The 19393-nt window shown below is 42.6% G+C and overlaps 1 protein-coding gene across 1 annotated transcript in view; it reads left to right on the top strand.

Moving 5' to 3' along the window:
* CRAMP1 (cramped chromatin regulator homolog 1) overlaps positions 1–19393 on the top strand; it is a 615140-nt gene that overhangs the window by 205730 nt on the left and 390017 nt on the right. Inside the window, 2 exon segments of the mRNA XM_030211519.1 lie at positions 483–568; positions 844–967. Of these exon segments, the coding sequence (XP_030067379.1) occupies positions 483–568; positions 844–967 (210 nt within the window).

Raw genomic sequence — 19393 nt, 5'->3', positions numbered from 1 at the left:
GATCTGTCCCAGTATGGCAATACTGATATATTTATGTACTTACATGTGGGTCCTGGCTGATATTCAGCTAGTGTCCACATAACTGTCTTATGCATGCTCCGGCCGAGTATTGGCTGGAACCCGCATAAGCTTGGTGGTCAGCACTGGAGCATTTAGCCCCAGATGCTCAGTACTGGTGCCTGCACATGGACCAATTCTGAATATCTGGGCTAATTTAGCCAGCCATGGTCAGTGTTTTAAAAGTATGACCAGCACTGGCTGAATATTACGCCCCCCCCCACCCCCCCCCATGGATTTTTCTATGCTCTTTCCTAGAATTTTTTTTTTTCATTTGAACTGTAATGTTTCTTTTTTGAATGGGGGAGAAGGGGCTATTTGGTGCAAGTTGTCCTCTGGAGCTCAGAAAGGTTTTGGTCAAATTTTAACCCATTGGAGCTAGGAACCTAAAGTTCCTTCATATTGCTTGTTTGTTTCAAATGTAGGGCTACAACTGTTCGTTACAAAGGGAGGAATCTGCGCATCAAAGCTCCCATGTGTCGGGCTCTGAAGAAAATCTGTGACCCAGACGGTAAGGAGAGGAAGGTGGAGAAGTGTGTCTTTAGAAAAGAGAAGCAGAACTAAATTCTAGTTGAAAGAACCCTTAAGTAATTTCATTTGAGTCCTTCCATGAAGAAAGGTAAACTTTATCTACTGAGTGCTGTGTACTAAACATCAATAATTTTTTCTCCCAGATGATGGCTTGTATTCCCTGCTATACTAATTTTTGTACTGTTGATTTCTTGTTATTCCTAGATTTATCAGTTTTGTTCTTGTCATCTTTGTCAACATGTTTTTCTTCCACAGGTCTTAGTGATGAGGAGGATCAGAAACCTGTGCGTCTTCCACTTAAAGTCCCTGTGGAACTACAGCCACGAAATAACCATGCATGGGCTCGCGTGCAGAGCCTCGCACAGAACCCACGGCTCAGGTAACCAAGCAGATATGGAAAGGGTAAAGTTAAGGAGGGGAAATAAGGAAAGATTGCTAGTGGTGTCAAGTACTGTACATCCAGGATAAAAAATTGTACTGTAGATAATCTGTAATCTCTTTCAAATTTACTAGTGTATCTGAAGACTGATAAATAGCCCATGTGAAAGTGCTCCAGATATGAGCAAGAAACCCACAGATTAGAGAGCCTAGTGTTGATACTGGAAAGAATGGTGGAAGCTAATAAGAACAATTATTTTTCTCAAGGGACAGCTAAGATCACTACAGCCACACAAGTGGTGACATCACCAGAAAAGAGCTGAGCTGGGACTAGTCTCCTTAAACAAAGAAAACTCAGAAAAGTCTTCTGAGTCTGTGCAGATATTCCTGTATTCCACTGAGTGATGTATTCCCTCAATCAATTTTTAACCATGCCTTGTCAAATGGGTCATCTTTCCTGTCCACAGTATTTTACAAAGAAAATTGAGCTTGGAGCCAAAGATGGCCACTTGAGGATCACACATGAACCGTGGAGCACCTGTTCCCAGTATTACCTTAGCAAAGAGAAGTAACATGATGAGCAAACCAGATGGCAAGTCATCCAGTAAGTGACAGGAGCAGTGCTCCGACAAAGCAAGGGCTTGCAGCAGCCCATAATGGTGGAACACGCGTGTGTCTGTAATGGCAGAACCCCGCAGAGAGTAGAGCACAGCACAGAAGCGGTGGAGCACATGGATGAATTTCCAGCATTGTTGAAGGATTTGCAGGCAGTTACCTTGGACAGAGTACTGGCTGAAATTCAAACTGACAATGCCACTGTTACTGGCAAACTAAATATTTTACAGGAGTGTTGAGCTCCACGCTATGGGAGGTAGTAAGTCATATTGACCATGTTGAGCAATAGATGTCAATGACCAAGGACAATATCCGTGAGGTTCACAGAGAAGCAAACGGCACCAGGTATGCGCTTATAGTCCAAGAAAGCAACAAGGCAGATGGTTTGAAGAGCCAATATGGTAATCGACAAAAAGAGCAAACCATGTAGAAGATGTGTTTGTAGAAACTTTGGGAGCTAAAGTAGTGAATAAAAACTGCATCTTCTACACAGTCTGCTCTTTCTTAGTTTGTTGGTGAAAATTGAGAACCTAGAGTGTAGGTCTCATCGAAACATTGGTGGTGTGCCAGAAGGTGGTGAATCGGATGTCATAGAGGACTTTGTTAGTGCACTTGTTTTAAGAGGTTTTCTCTAGCCCTCCCTTGCCTGGTGACTTAGTTGTACAGTGGGCAGCAAAGTAGAGAGTTGCACAAGGATAGAAATTTAACCCATTCTCACCCACCCCTGCTAAGAACCATTCCATCCTCACCCATCCACACAATTAATCTTCTCCATCCGCACCCTGCTGATGCAGTCTACTGGTATTTACTTGCTAACAGCCCTCTATTTCTTTCCAACCCCAACAGCCTACTATGTTTTTTTTTTTTCGAGATGGTACTCACAATTCAACCAGTGTTCAGCCTTGTGTTCTAGCTACCTCTCTGTGCATTCCAAGCCTCATTCTGAAGTCTCCAGAGATTTTGTCTGCGCTCTGTGGGAATCAAAATAATTCTTCTTGTCTGCTATCTCTCAGCATTCAATGCAGTGTACAGTAGTTCAATCATTAAAAACATGAAATCAATAAAATCACTCACCCCATACCTGAGAGTAACATTTTAAGACAGTATATTACTCCCCTCAACCTAGTTGTTAACATTATTAGGAAACAATAGTGTTTTAACCCTCTTTGTGAAAGATTATTAAAACATGTCAACTTCTTCCATCCTCATGGGAATCTCATTCCGATTCAGCTCTCTGACAGTCCCGGCAAAGTGCTTGAACAAAATGAACCTGCTCCAGAACCATCTTATGCAGACAGTTGAATTAAAGGCACAGAGAAGTGTCTTACAGTGGGCGCAAAGAACTCAGGACTTTTAAATGTCAGGATCAGGAACAGCAAACAGGAAAAACCTCTACGATGAATCCAAACAACACAACTGGAGTAAAGGTTGACCACAGACCAAACCAACTCAGGAGATGATGCTGAGAAACGCTTTATTGATTGCACAAGGGACCTGACATGGTCCGTGTTTCAGCGCACCAAGGAGCCTTCCTCAGGGATCACAAATAGTATTCGCGGAGTAAATTGCCTAAATAAGATTGCAAAAAAAACATGTACTCTGTGAAACAGAAAACAGTTTCCACCCAGCACAAATTCGAAGGGCTTTTTTGTAAACTTATCTAGCCAGTTTACTCTGCCAATACTATTTGTGACCCCTGAGGCAGGCGCCGAAACACGGAACGTGTAGGTTCTTTTGTGCAGTCAGAGTTTCTCAGCATCATCTACTACTACTACTATTTAGCATTTCTATAGTGCTACAAGGCATACGCAGCGCTGCACAAACATAGAAGAAAGACAGTCCCTGCTCAAAGAGCTTACAATCTAATAGACAAAAAATAAAGTAAGCAAATCAATTAATGTGAACGGGAAGGAAGAGAGGAGGGTAGGTGGAGGCGAGTGGTTACGAGTCAAAAGCAATGTTAAAGAGGTGGGCTTTCAGTCTAGATTTAAAGGTGGCCAAGGATGGGGCAAGACGTAGGGGCTCAGGAAGTTTAATCCAGGCGTAGGGTGCAGCGAGACAGAAGGCGCGAAGTCTGGAGTTGGCAGTAGTGGAGAAAGGGAATAGATAAGAAGGATTTATCCATGGAGCGGAGTGCACGGGAAGGGGTGTAGGGAAGGACGAGTGTGGAGAGATACTGGGGAGCAGCAGAGTGAGTACATTTTATAGGTTAGTAGAAGAAGTTTGAACAGGATGTGAAAACGGATAGGGAGCCAGTGAAGGGTCTTGAGGAGAGGGGGTAGTATGAGCAAAGCGACCCTGGCGGAAGACGAGACGGGCAGCAGAGTTTTGAACCGACTGGAGAGGGGAGAGGTGACTAAGTGGGAGGCCAGCAAGAAGCAGATTGCAGTAGTCTAAACAAGAGGTGACAAGGGTGTGGATGAGGGTTTTGGTAGAGTGCTCGGAAAGAAAGGGGCGGATTTTACGGATGTTGTAAAGAAAGGAACGACAGGTCTTGGCAATCTGCTGGATATGAGCAGAGAAGGAGAGAGAAGAGTCAAAGATGACCCCAAGGTTTCGAGCTGAGGAGACAGGGAGAATGAGAGAGCCATCAACAGAAATAGAAAACGGGGGGAGCGGGGAGGTGGGTTTTGGGGGGGGGAAAATGAGAAGCTCGGTTTTGGTCATATTTAATTTCAGGTGGCGTTGAGACATCCAGACAGCAATGTCATCTGAGTCGGTGTGGTCTGTTGTCGGCCTTTACTCCAGTTGTGCTCTTCTAAATATCAGAATATTAAATTTAAGCTGTTCTCGGCAGTCCAGAGGTTGATTCTTAGGCTGCAATACTTCAGTGTTAAACAGCTGTTTTTACCAAAATAATATCCCGCAAGTCATGATATATCCTGTTAAGTTACATGTCCTGTGGAAATGAGAACGTGATTTTTAATACACTACAAGAGGCCAAGGACTTTCTGAAGTGCCATTTCCCTGATGACAATACTTTTCGGAGTAGCGCTGTCTCTCAGAACTCAGAATCCTCCTTCTGCTAAAAGCTCATAAGTACATACTGTAAGTGTTGCAATACAGGGACAGACTGAAGGTCCGGCAAGCCCAGAATCCTGTTTCCAACACTGGATAGTCCAGGTTATAAGTACCTGGCAAGATCCTAAAACAGTACAATACATTTTATGCTGCTTATCCTAGAAATAAACGATGGATTATGGATTTTTCTTTTAAGAAGCTATCAAACCTTTTTTAAACCCCGCTAAGCTAACAGCTTTTACCACATTCTTTGGAAACAAATTCCAGACTTTAATTATACATTGAGTGAAGGAATATTTTCTTTTGTTTTAAATTTTACTACTTTGTAGTTTCATCGCTATTCCTAGTATGTTTGGAAAGAGTAAACAAGTGATTCACGTCTACCTGTTCCACCTCACTCATTATTTTATAGAATTCTGTCATATCTTCCCTCAGCCGTCTTTTCTCCAAGTTGAAGAACCCTAGCCGTTTTAGCTTTTCCTCATAGGGAAGTCCTCCCATCCCCTTTCATTTTCATCGCCCTTCTCTCTACCTTTTCCAATTCCACTATATCTTTGTTGAGATGCAGTGACCAGAATTTTACCCAGTATTCGAGGTGCGGTCACATCATGGAGCAATACAAAGGCATTATAACGTCTTCATTTTTGCTTTCCATTCCTTTCCTAATAATACCTAACATTCTATTTGCTTTTTTAGCCGCTGCCGCACACTGAGCATAGGGTTTCAACGTATCGTCAACGATGACGCATGGATCCCTTTCTTGCTCGATGACTCCCTCCTTGCATCAAGTAACTATAGTTCAGGTTCCTTTTTCACAAATGCATCACTTTGCACTTGCTCACATTAAGTGTCACCTGCCATTTGGATGCCCACTCTTTGTCTCGTAAGGTCCTCTTGTAATTTTTCACAATCCTTCCGCGATTTAACAACATTGATTAACTTTGTGTCATCAGCAAATATAATTAACTCACTAGTTACTCCCATCTCTAGATTATTTATAAATATGTTTAAAAGCAGCGGTCCCAGCATAGACTCCTGGGGAACCCCACTATCTACCCTTCTTTATTGAGAATACTGATCATTTAACCCTGCTCTCTGGGGAGTGATAAGTGGAGTACTAGTGGTGTGGCTTTCATTTCTGCTGAGTAGTGCAGGTGATTTGCACCTAGGATAAATGCTGATCTGTAAAATTACCTTCTGATGTTTTATGAACTAGGACTTTATACTACTTGGAGCCAGAGGCGATGAATCTCTCAACAGGAGGGTATTGATGACAATACTGCTTGGTGGCGGAATTTTTATTAGATAGATGGTATGCTTAGTTGTGATTGCTTATAAGTGAGCAAGATCTCAAAACAGCAATCTACAATTTGAGCAGAGTTAATGATCTCTAGCAAGCTCTTACTTGTGTACTGAGTTCTGACATTAAGAGAGTAATGATCATCCTTTGAAAACATTGGCAAGTTCTCACATTGCAACCTATTTTCCAGGAAGGATTTCTAAGGGTTACCTACAGATGGCACCATAAGTTGAAGGCATTAAGTCCATCTGATGTAAGCAGACAGACCTCTTTTGAAAAGCTGCACATGTAAGGAATGATCCGTCTGTGATGATATCCTGTAACTAGGTGCTTGGTTTATTGATTCTGTTTCCAATAGAAGATTTCCTTTAAAGCATACAACTACTTGCAAGACTGATATGCAGTGCTGTGTCCTTATCCAAAAGTGTATATATAGGACAAGACCACCTGTGTTTTTAAGACACCCACAATGGACAGAAATGTTTAAAGCACAATAGGTTGTATCCTCCTCTTCAGCATTGTTTTGAACATGGACATGTTTGCTCTACATTACACTGCTGTGTGGTAGAACATATAGCTGCAAATGTACAAATCCGACACGGAACCCTTTTACATTGTGAGCAGCTCTGGATATTCACCCTAGAGACTGAAGAACCAAACAAGCTGAATCAAAAACTTGAGTAGAATAGATTCTAGAACAGAGATTATGGTAATATTAAGAGAGCTTCTACAAGTGGAGTAGAAGAGCTTGTAATTGAGGAATTAAGTTGTCATAGCCTCTGTGCATTGCATGCATGGTATTATAACATGGGTCTATTTAAACACTTCAAATGCCCCTCAGCCATGTTTTGAGAGGAAGGTGACACCAAAAGTGGTGTGATTTTCAAGTGAACAGTAAGGGGTCCTTTTACTAAGCAAGGGTAGGACTAATGTGTGCCAAATTGGCACTACTGTAGAGGTAGTGGCGCTCTGCGGTAGTTTTGAAGTTGGCATACGCTGTTTCCTGTGGTAGAAAATATTTTTCTATTTTCTACCATGAGGGGCTTTCCTGGTGGTAATCGGCAGCATGGTCACATTGGTGCACACTGCCTGATTACTGCACGAGTAGCGCATGAGCCCTTACTGCCACCCATTGACCTAGCGGTAGTGGCTCAGGCAGTAAATGGCTGCATGCTACTTTTGATTTTACTGCATGGCTGCGGTAAAATATGGCCCATCACTTGCCAATTTCACATGTCCACACTTCTCTTCTGCAAGCCGTTTTTACCAAGCTTAGTAAAAGGACCCCTAAGTTTGGTACATGTAATTATTTAAATGGTTAGGCAAGAAGGTAGTAGTTCTAAGTTTCTTTTTGTTCAGTGAATGTATTGATCAGTAAAATTGGTCCCTGTAATCCCTGGTGCAGCAGTTCAGCAAAATGCTGACCATCGTCGGTTTCTGTTTCCAATGATTTTTTTTTTTTCCACTGTTATTTCTGCATTGCACAGAGTTGTGTGAATTATTCTTGGGTTTTTTTTTTTGTATGCCTATGAAGTAATTAACCATAAAGCCTTGCTAAAATTTATTGCTGGGACTTTGAGGCTTTCTTTCATTTTAGTGCTTAATTTTCACTTTGTCTCTGTCTCTGTATTGTGGTATTGAGAATAATGAATTAATAGGTCCTCTCTAGCTTGCTTTTTGATGATATTAGAGTTTGGTTGTCTGTTTTATTCTTTTCCCTCCTCTTTAGTTATAATACAAATTTTATGTATCATAGATAACAATTGCCAATCAAATTCAGATCTTGAGTCGTAAACTTGACAAGGTAGCTAGCTGATTGGCTTAGATTGCTTAACTTAAAAAATTGAACCTCGCAAAACACACTTTTTCTCTTAGTGGAACACCCAAATTACACACCTCTTCTTCAGTAGTGGGTAGTGCTATGGAGGAAGTGACGTCACCAACCTGAATGGCAGCTTGAGTAAGGAGCTCCTGAATTTCTGCTAATTAGCTTCCTCTGCAGTCCTCTGAGAGCAAAATAGCAATATCTCAAAATTTTAAGCATTGGGAGAGTGAAATTAGTGTTGGCGATGGCATTACCCCGCTCTAAGGTGGTAGATCTGCATGCTTATGCATGTGGCCTGGACTACGAGGATCCCGGTGGAAATGCGGCAGAGGTGTAGCAAACATCGGTGGGAGAGCCCCCGCTTGCAGAATCCACGCCAGTATCCTCATCACAACAGGACTCGATGGCAACAATATGCTCCTGGCTTCAAGAAATCAAAACGGATCTCAAAGCTGTCTGCAAGGAGCTTGCGGTATTGGGTGCGGGACAACACGTGGCTGAAATGGAAGTAGGCCTGGAAGAACACACGAAAGTGATGAGCACTTTTTAAAAACAACTGATCACAAGAGAGACACCAGGTATTTATTGGAAAAAGTGGAAGAGCTTGAAAACAGGAGCTGCAGCTGTAACTTGCAGATTCAGGGATTGCCAGATATACCGGAATATTTGGATTGTGAATCATTGGCACAGCCTGTAGCAGCCACCCTATTAGAGCCAACCCATCCTCGAGAACCGTCCTCTATTCATATTGAGAGAGTGCACCAAGTGTTAGGGACTAGAAGACCTAATGTCTCTAAAGATATTGTTGTGTGCTTTATTGAACTTAAAAGAAGCAGTGTTGACTAACGCGAGAGCGGCTACCCCTCTTGAGTGGGACAGTTATCCGATAGAGATCAAGATCTTTTGACCACCACCCTCAAATGGAGGCGTGAATTGCGACCCCCCCCCCCCCCCCCCCCCCCCCGATTCAACAGCTGTAGAAGGAGGGAATTCACAACAAATGGCAACACCCCTTCGCTTTGGTATTCTATAAAGAGGGTAAGCTGTGCTGAGTTTGCTCGCTAGAGGAGGCAGAAGAATTTCAAAAGACATTGATGGACAAACCCCTGCATAGGCCTCCTCACCTGGGAGGCCTGAACATCCAAAACGGCAGCGAGTATCCCATGGCAAGGGACGACTCAGGAGGCAAGTATCTGGGAAGCAGTTATCCTCCCCACAATGACCAGTCTAAAAAAATTTGTTCTACAGAATTCTGGATATTTAGATAATACTCAGTAGCGACAACCATGAGTCGCTGGAGGACAGACTTGTGGCCATTATCTCTATAATATTGGCTGTCAAATGAGAGATTCAGTTGGAGGAGGAAGTGACGTAACGATACTGAATGGCTGCCTGAGTTACTAGCTCCTGCACTTTTCCTACCTTTTAATAGCTTCATTCGCCACTATCTGACCATTAATTTGCGTCCCCCTCTTTCCCATTCTTGCCTCTTTATGGAAGCCTCTCCAAAATGAGTAAGGCGCAGCTGTCGACTCGCAAGGATGGGGATAATCAATCAACTCGACAGTCCGCAAAAGGCCTCCAGCGCCACATTCCCCGGCTCCTCACTCTCATTCTGACTTGGACTCAGCTCTATCTCAAATTGAGAGCCACCCCACGCTGCCGAAAAGAATGCACCTGAAGGAGCTGGCAAAATGCCTAGAGGAAATTTGTGTTGAGATAAAGTCCTCTAAAGAGGAAATACTCGACTGTATGGACGCCATTAGCATAGACCTTCGAGAACTTGGTGGCCACTTAGAGGACCTTTGCGGTGCGCATTGATGAGCAGGCCGAACATATGAATACTACAGACTCTCGTCTCCTACATATTAATGCTCAATACGAGGAATTGCAGTATAAAGTAGATGATGTATAGAACCGGGGGCGTCGGAATAATCTCTGCTTTTGTGGAGTGCTCAAGAATGGTGACGAGGAGGATGTTCCCACCATAGTGATCTGTGATAAAATACTTGGTGTGGAGTCTGATCCATGTAATCTCGAGATTGAGAACACATAGGGGAAACCCGTGGACAATAGACCTTGAGACATCATTGTGCGATTTGCTTCCTGTGCACTCGAGCGCTTACTGCAACGTGCTCGACAGGTACCTTTTGAGGATTACAATGAGACTAAGGTCACCATATACCAGGACCTTTCTCAGTTTACGTTATCTGAGGCATGCCTTGAAACCTGTTTTGGACATTCTAGCCAAGGAACGGATTTCCTACTGCTTGGCGTTCCCTTTTGCTCTCTGCTTTACCGCTAAGGGGAAACTGCATCGGGTATGCTGTCTCACCGAGGCTTGGAAGATCCTACACGAGGCTGGACTATCACCTAATGCGGTTTCTCCTGCAGAATTAGCCCCTTTGAAAGCCAGGCTTCAAAAGTGGAAACAGATACCTCACAAACCAAAGACTAGTTCCACATCTGCCTGACTTTACGTGGAAGCTCTGCTTGAACACTTGATGGGTTTATCGGAGCATAAGGGGGGAATTTTTTTGCTGTGCTTGGTTGGATGGTGATTCTTTTGTAGTTTTTCAGGTTGGGTAGGTTTTGCGTAAATGTGTGGGAGAGGGTTTTGGGTGGTGGATTGGGTGTGGTGGGTCATTTTTCTTCCCCACTTTCCCATTTAGTACTCCGTTGGAGTTTGCTGTCTGGTGTTGGATGGGTGGGGGGTGGGAAGGGCTAGTTTGGGCTCTGGGTTTTTTTCCCCTTTTATCTGGTGGGCTTTCTCTCCTTTTCAGGATCTGCTGTGTTCCTATTCCGGTTAATGTCTTTTGCATTGTTTAACTTGTCATTTAAATGAGGGCGTACTTAGTTTTTGACATACAATGTTAAGGGTTTGAACTCACCTCAAAAATGCCAAAAGTTATTTAAGGAACTTTTATACTTTAAACCCCATGTGATATTTTTGCAAGAAGCTCATTTTATGTTTCAACAATTTTTATTGATGAGTTCACATGGTATACAAGTCCATATTAATCAATATAAATCGGATAACAAATAGTTCTATCGCATATTAATGAACCTGAAACTTCTATCATCAAAGTTTTCCAATCTTTCCTCCCCTATCCCTTCCCTCTTGTCTTCTTATATATTTATGATGTGTACATGTATAGTTACAGTACAGTTGCATAACTATTAACAATAAACTTTTATATTAAACTCCAATAATTGTATCTCGTGTTTTACTCTGTGTACTATCCCAACAGTATTTGCAGGCTGGTCCTCTTAATGTGTTCTTTCATAGGATTGCTCTCCTAGCTAATAATACACATGTCCCTTCAATAGGCATAGAGTATTACCCTTCCCGAATCTAGGCCCCCTCCCCCCCACCTCCCTCCCCCTCTACTCTTATGGAACCTTCTTCTTACTTCATGGTTTAGCTACCTCTACCTCTCCGCGTGCTATACCTACCAGAGTGTAGGTTATTGTTTCTTGCTTCATTTGGCACTTTACAACTCTTTCTGTGCGTTCCTCCCTATCTGTTTATTCCCCAACTGACCTCCCCCAATCTATAGTTACTTAACTTCCCCCACCTTCCCCTTTATATTATGGACAAATTATTGAGCACTGCGCATTTCACTTTATGGGAAATACTTTGCAAATATCTGTTCCAGATAGAAATAAATGCTTTTCTTTGGGGTGCTTCGCTAGCCTCCCATAACATCAACTCATGAAATTTATTCCTCCAAAACCAGATGATGGGTGGTTTCTCTTGCATCCGATGCCTCAGTATACATTTTTTCCCCACTGCGTATGCCTTACCCAGTAATAGATCCATGTTCTTGTCTGAAAACTCATAGGCCCCCCTTTTGTTTAATAACACCCCTCTCCACGAGGTAATTAGTCTGTGACCTATGAAAGTCTCAAAGTAATTACGGATCCTTTTCCAGAAGATTTTCACTTTGGTACAACTCCAAAATGCATGCAAAAATGTTTCTCCTTCGTCTACACTTTACACACTGAGCATCCGGTGCCCAGCCAGCTCTTGCTGCTTGTATTTGTGCTATGTATCCCCTATGTAATATCCTATACTGGCTCTCCTATAGCTCTGCCCCGCCTACTTGCCTGGGGATATCTTTTATCAATTTTGCGAAATTTACTCCGCAAGAAACTCATTTTAAAAGGGAACATGAAAATTTTTTGTCGCACCCTCAATATCCTTATACTTTGTTCTTCCGCTGCTGATGCTTCTAAAAAGCGTGGAGTGGCTGTTTTGCTCCACTGTTCTTTACAGATACAAGTAGAGATGATTAAGTGGGGTCCAGATGGCAGAGTTCTTTGCTTTTGAATCTATTATTAGACAACCTTGCCTTTACATTAGCCTTAGTATATACTGCTAATGACTCTCAGGGTTTTTTTTAATCAGGTTTGGCAAAGCATTTTTATCTTGTTCCTTTGGTAAGACAATAGTGGGAGGAGACTTTAATGCTGCATTGTATCCTACTGTGGACCGGTCCGGCAACTGGTGTGGATGTAAAAATTTCTTGTGCCCTGGTTAGTCTTGCTCGGACTCTGGGTGTCTGTGATCTATGGTGTGTGAGCCATCCGATGGCTCATGATTCTTATTCTCGTATTGATTATCTTGATATATCATTGGCCCACACAGGGTGTGTCTCCGATATGGGGGTATTACTATTTCTTCGGTTCAGCTTCCTTCTCTTCTGGATGAAGAGCGGGACTGGAGATGGACCTTGAAGACAGCTTACTACGAGATGAGGTGACCTGTACGGGTTATAGTTCGTTTTTGCGAGAATATCTTGATATTAATTTGAATTCAGGCCGTTCCCAGGGGTTTCTTCCTGCAAAAGTCTAGCTCACAGGCCCGCACCTGGCGTCTGGAACTTACGGATTGTCTTTCTAGGTTACGTCAGGTAGAGCAAAAACACAAGTCCTCTCGTTCGGTTTTCACTTTACGGGATATTCAGGCCCTTCATCTGAAATTAGATAACTCGTACTCGGATCATTAACAATTTCTTAGTGGTCAACAACAACAGACTCGTGTTCAGCAATAAGCCGGGCTGCTCTTTGGCTCTTAAATTGGTTCAACAGCATGTAGACTGTACTATTCTTAAAGTTGGTGATGGTCAGAGTAACCTTACCAAATCATCTTTGATTCGTCAATGTTTTAAAACTTTTTACCAGTCTTTATATACTTCGGATTTTTCCATCTGTCTGGATACTATTGATGAGTTCTTGTCCATCCATTCTCTTCCCAGTCTGTCTGAGGACCAGAGGTCAGCTTTGGACAGTCCTGTACTTGTGGAGGAAGTCTGCAAGGTTATTAAAGATCTTCCCACAAGGAAATTTCCTGGGTTAGATGGCTTACTGAATGACTTTTACAAAACCTTTGCGGATGAGCTAGCTCTTTTTTTTTTTTTTTGATTTTTTACTTTAAATTTTTATTGCATATTTTCTTATGTTTACAGTTGCAATCATCAAACCATTAAATATACAACAGTTTTTGTGTCTGTCTCGTTACATTATCTCAACGTACAGACTTTCTAGCTACCTGGTATTATAAAACATCAACACAACCCGTTAATTCCAAACTATTTCCCGTAAACATTGCCCTCCAACCATGTTCCCCCCTATGTTTTCCCCATATTAGTTATTCTCTTACCTAACACAGGTGGTATAATCAACATTACCCCATTACCCTCCCCCTTCCCCCTACCCTCCCCCCCTCCCTGGAATGTGTCTCGAACCCCTCTAAAGTCTCTCAACCATTTGCTGAAGTCTTTCCCCATCCCCTTTTGCGTTTTAAGTTCTCCCTCCCTCCTATATACCGTTAAGCGCTCCATATGCCACAAAAGTCTCACTTTAACCCTCCAGTCCCCTATAGTTGGAGGGTCCACTGATTTCTTGCAGCGTGCCGCTGCTAGTCCCCACAGCATCAGTTTACTCTCCTCCCATACCTCCCGCTCATTATACATTCTCAGTAAACACACTTGTGGACCACACACCATGGAAGCTTCCATGGTTCGGGCCATCGCTTTCATCACTGCCTGCCAAAATAATACCACCCCCGGGCATGTCCACCACACATGGAGAAATGTGCCTATCTGTGTTTTACATCTCCAACACACATACGTTATCCCTGAATACATCTTTTTCAACCTCTCTGGTGTGTAGTACCACCTCGTGAGCACTTTATACGCATTCTCTTGTATTAACACACAAACCGAGGCTTTCTGTACTTCTCCACATATATCTTCCCATTCCCGCTCTGTAAATTGACAATGCAGATCCCTTTCCCATGCTCCCTGGAATGAATATATCTTATTTTCATCCTCTTGAAAGAAACGGTATAGCACCGATATAACTTTTGAAACTTTCCTCAAAAGAATGCACAGGTTTTCTAAGCTTTCCCTTTCCCGGGGGTATCCTCCCGTCCACCCCTGCTTGCCTATAAAATGTTTTAATTGCATGTATGCGAATCCGTCACCCCTTGGGATCACATACCGGGCACATACCTCCTCAAAGTCCCGCATCCCACTCCCATGCAGCACATCCTGAAATCTCTCCACTCCCTTCTGCTCCCATCTTACAAATGTAGCATTTTCCCTGCCTGCCCTGAACTTAGGTTCCCATCTGAGGGAGGCCATTGATGATACTCCTTCTTTCCACCCCCAGCGTTTCCTCATATCTCCCCATAGTTCCATTAGATGCCGAAGGTATGGACTATATTCCCCTCTTTGTCCTTTCCCTTTACTCTGAAGTCCACAACAAGGATCTCAAGCTCCTTTGTGGCCAGTATGATTGCTCCACTTGGACTGCTGGTTTCTCCGTTCCCCTTTCCCAGCCTAAAATCATCCTTACTTGAGATCCCCAATAATATCACTCCAGATTAGGAACCGCTCTCCCCCCACTCCCCTTCTCCCCCCACAATACTCTCTGTGCCAATCGCGGTTTCTTATTTCCCCATATAAAGTTCATTATAAAACTCTGTAGTTTCTTGATAAACATCTTAGGAACCGCAACAGGTAGTGTCTGGAATAAGAATAGTATACGTGGCAGCACATTCATTTTAATCACCGCCATTCTCCCACACTAGGATAGCCACTTGTTTCTCCATCTCAACATATCATTTCTAATCTGCTCTTATATTCATCCATAATTAAGTGGGAATACCTTGTCTAGGTCCCGGGGTACCTGTATCCCTAAATACCGAATTTTTTGGGGCGCCCATTTAAACTCATACCTGTCCCTCACCTCTGCTTACTCCTCCTTGCTTAAGGATATTCCCATTATCTCACCTTTGTCCATATTTATCTTGAGCCCTGCGTATTTCTTGTACTCCTCAAAGATACCCTGAATCACCGACAACGTTCCACCCGGGTCTTTTACATAGAGTAGCATATCATCCGCAAATAATGCTATGTGGTGTTCTCGCTCTCCTATCCTCATCCCCTTCACCCCTAGATGCTCCCGAATCCTCTCAGCCAGTGGTTCTATATATAGGGCGAAAAGGAGTGGGGACAACAGGCATCCCTGTCTGGTCCCTCTCCCTATCGAGAAGAAGGGAGAGTAGCTCCCATTAATATTTAGACAAGTTCTCAGGCTCCTATACAAAGTGTCAGTCCATAAGATAAAATTCCCTCCTAATCCCATTCTACCCAACACCTCCCACAGGAACCTCCAGTTTACCCTATAGAATGCTTTTTCAGCATTCATTGATAGTATGGCCATTCCCGAATCTCTTTTTTGAGCTTCCCACAACAGATGCAGTGTTCTTCTAATATTATCCCCCACTTGTCTCCCTGGTATAAAACCCGATTGGTCTGTGTTTATCAATTTAGGCAGCAGTCTTCCCAATCTGTTTGCCAACACTTCAGCAATAATTTTCGTGTCCACATTCAGTAAGGAGATGGGTCTGTATGACCCTTCCCAGGTTTTGGCAAGATCATCACCCCTGCTTCCATCATGGATCTGGGGAACTCCCCTCCCTCCAGGTCCCCATTTCCCACCTTCAACAACATAGGGCTGACTAAACTTTCGAAGTATTTGTAAAACCGGGCCATGAATCCATCCAGCCCGGGGGGGCCTTTCCATTAGGAATTTTTCTAATGATCCCCTGTAGTTCCCTCAGTCCTATTGGTTCATCCATCCTGTGACTCTCCACTTCACTCAATCTATGTAGGGGGATCTGGTCCAGATAACCTGCTATACTCTCCAGCTGTTCCCCCCTCTGGTGCTTTATACAATTCTTTGTAATATTTTAGAAATCCCTTTTCTACATCTTGATCCGTATACACCTTTCCCCTTTCTCACCTCTTATTTTCTGTATCATCGACTGAGCTAGCTCTTTTCTTAGCTGATCTTCTCAATCGGGTGTGTTCGGGGATAGATCTCCTTTCATCTATTATGGAAGCTTGGATTGCGGTTAAACCAGGAAAGGACAAAGTGGACTGTGCATCCTATCGCCCTATCTCTGTACTTAATTCTGATGTCAAAATACTAGCCAAAGTTCTGGCTAATCGACTTGCAAGGGTTCTACCAGATTTAATTCATCCTGATCAGGTTGGTTTTGTTTCCCATAGACAGGCCATGGACAATGTTCGACGTATGGTTAACTTGCTTCATGTGGCTTGTAAAGACCATCTTTGCCTCCTCGGCTTGGATGTGGAGAAGGCGTTAGACCGAGTCCACTGGCCTTTCATGCATTGGGTGTTGGAAATGTTTGGCCTTGGACCTGGCTTTAGAGGCTGGATTCAAGCTCTTTATACTTCTCTGCGTGCTTGTGTTCGTATTAATGGAGGAAATTCACCTATGTTCCTGTTGTCTAGGAGTACCTGTCAAGGCTGTCCTCTCTCTCAGATGTTATTTGCTTTGGTTATGGAACCTCTTGCTGCAGCAATACACTCTGATCCGGCTGAGATTATGAATTGACTTTGTTTGCTGATGATTTCCTTCTTTCCCTAACTAAACCGCTAATTTCCCTGCCTAATCTTGTGAAACTTCTCGCTGAGTATTCCTCTGTTTCTGTTTTAACTTAGGCATGTTATCAGGGTCCCTTCCCTTCTTCTTCTTTTCATTTTTGCTGTGTCACTGGAAGAATCAAATACTTGGGGGTTCTGTTAACTTCGACATTGCATGACTTATTTTCTGTTAACTATTCTTCTCTCCTGCAGGAGCTCTATAGGGATTTGGAGCCTTGGGAAACACCTGAACTATCTTGGCTTGGTAGGATTGCCACATTGAAAATGAACATATTACCCTGCTTGATGTATCTTTTTCAACTTCTCCCGCTCTGCTTAACTTGAAGTTTTTTTTTTTTTTTTTTGTCTGGTTTGCAGGATCAATTTTCGCTTTATTTAGTGTAGTAAGCTCCCTCGTTCCTTACTCTACCGGGATCAGAAGAAGGGCAGTTTGATAGTTCCTAATATCTTTTGGTACTACAAAGTTGCTCATGCCTGCACTGCTCTTGAATGGTTCCAGGCTAGTCCCCGTAAGCTTTGGATACATTTGGAACAAACTTCTGTTGGCTCCTCTCCCCTTCGTCTTTTAATGTGGCTCCCACATAAACGCCGTTCTATATGGAGAGACGTTTGTTCTTCGATTTATACTATCTTTTACTACTGGGGGCGGATTGTTTGCTAAACCTGACTTAATTTTGTCTAAATTGACTCCTGTAGCCTATAACCTACTTTTTCCCCCTGGCCTTGTGCTTGGGCCTTTTATTCGCTGGATCTCATGTTGTCTTGCGACATGAGGCCAATTGTTTGACGATAAGGCTTTGATTCTCTTTGACACCTTAGCTGAGGATTATACAGTCCTTCCACATGAGGTCTTTGCCTACACTCAGCTGAAGCATTTTCTTTCCTCTGCTGACATAAAGGCTAGAGTGTTTCATGAGGACTCTTTCCTCGAAGATTTTTGTGAGGACTCCAAGGGGACAAGGGGTCTTATTTCTTGCCTACATAAAACGAAAGCATATACATCCCCACTTGCAATATAGCTTGCGTTAGCACAAAGAGCTGGGTATTACACTGGGAGATGATGACTGGAATCTCCTAGAGAATGCTTTACTGAGAGTTTCCATTTCTGTGCCCTTTAAAAAGAACGCTGTTAAGGTATTATATAGATGGTACCTTACTCCTGTGTGTCTCCACATGTTTCCAAATGTATCTCCTCTGTGCTGGCGGGGATGTGGACAGAGGGGAGCCATGAGGCGTATTTGGTGGTCTTGTACTAAGGTCTGGGCGTATTTGAAGGTTATTCAGTACTGGCTTCAGCACTGGTTATTATTATTATTATTACATTTATATCCCACATTTTCCCACTGATCGCAGGCTCAAAGTGGCTTACAAAGTCTGTAGTGCAAGTTACAGTACAAGAAAAACAATTATACGAATTGAGAATAAGATAAAATAACAAACATCAAAAGTTAAGTGATAATGACAGGTAATTACTGTCCTTGGGTCTGAATTTATAGTAATAGTTAATTCAAGTTAGGTTAGACCTGGGGAATAAGCCTTCTTAAACAATACTGATTTGAATAATTTTCAGAAATTTAGGTAGTTCTGGGTAGATTTTACTTGTTTGGGTAGAGCATTCCATAATTGAGTGCCTATATATGTAAAGTTGGATGGCGTAAATTGATTTGTACTTAAGGCAACTACAGTCTGGGTAGTGTAAGTTCAGATATGATCTTGAGGTACTGAATCTGTTTCTGGGTGGTAAGTCAATTAATTCGAGCATATATTCTGGGACTTCACCAAAGATTATCCTGTGAATTAATGTGCATATTTTAAAGGCTACTTGTTCTCTAATGGGGAGCCAGTGCAGAATTTCTCGAAGTGGTTTTGCAGATACAAATTTGGGTTTTCCAAAGATCAGTCTAGCGGCAGTATTCTGAGCTGTTTGTAATTTCTTTAGTAGTTATTCCTTGCATCCCGCATATATAGCGTTGCAGTAGTCCATCTGACTTAAGACCATAGATTGTATCAGATTGCGGAAGACATTACGAGGAAAAAATGGTTTTATTCGTTTGAGTCTTCACATTGAATAAAACATTTTCTTTATGGTGTTGGTTACTTGAGTCTCCAATGTTAAATGTTGTTCAATTGTGATCCCTAGAAGTTTCAAACTATCTGAGATTGGTAGACAAAGGTTGGGAGTATTTAAAGTGGTGGGATTATATTTGTTATACTGTGATGACAGAATTAAGCAATGGGTCTTTTCAGCATTTAATTTCAGGTGGAAAGAGTTAGCCCAATTGTTCATTGTGGACAGTCCAAGAGTGACTTGCTTGGTAATTTCATCCAAATTCTTATTAAATGGTATGTATATTGTTACATCATCTGCGTAAATAAAAGGATTTAAACCTAACCTGGATAGAGCATTTGCTAGTGGGGCCATCATTATGTTAAATAATATGGGGGACAGTGGTGATCCCTGAAGGACTCCGCAAACTGCATTCCATGAAAAAGATAAGGTTGAGTTCATTTTCACTCGATAGGATCTAAATGAAAGAAAACCCTTAATCCATTGTAGTACAGTTCCACCAATTCCAAAGTAACCCAAGAGGTGTAACAGGATGTTGTGGTCAATCGTGTTGAATGCGCTGGACATATCAAATTGCATAAGGAGTATGCTCTTGCCAGCAGCAGTTAGTTTGA

This window comes from Microcaecilia unicolor, chromosome 8 (assembly GCF_901765095.1).
Source record: "Microcaecilia unicolor chromosome 8, aMicUni1.1, whole genome shotgun sequence".
Lineage (NCBI taxonomy): Eukaryota > Metazoa > Chordata > Amphibia > Gymnophiona > Siphonopidae > Microcaecilia > Microcaecilia unicolor.
The sequence above is the reverse complement of the archived record's forward strand: the minus strand, read 5'-3'. Positions and strand labels throughout refer to the sequence as shown.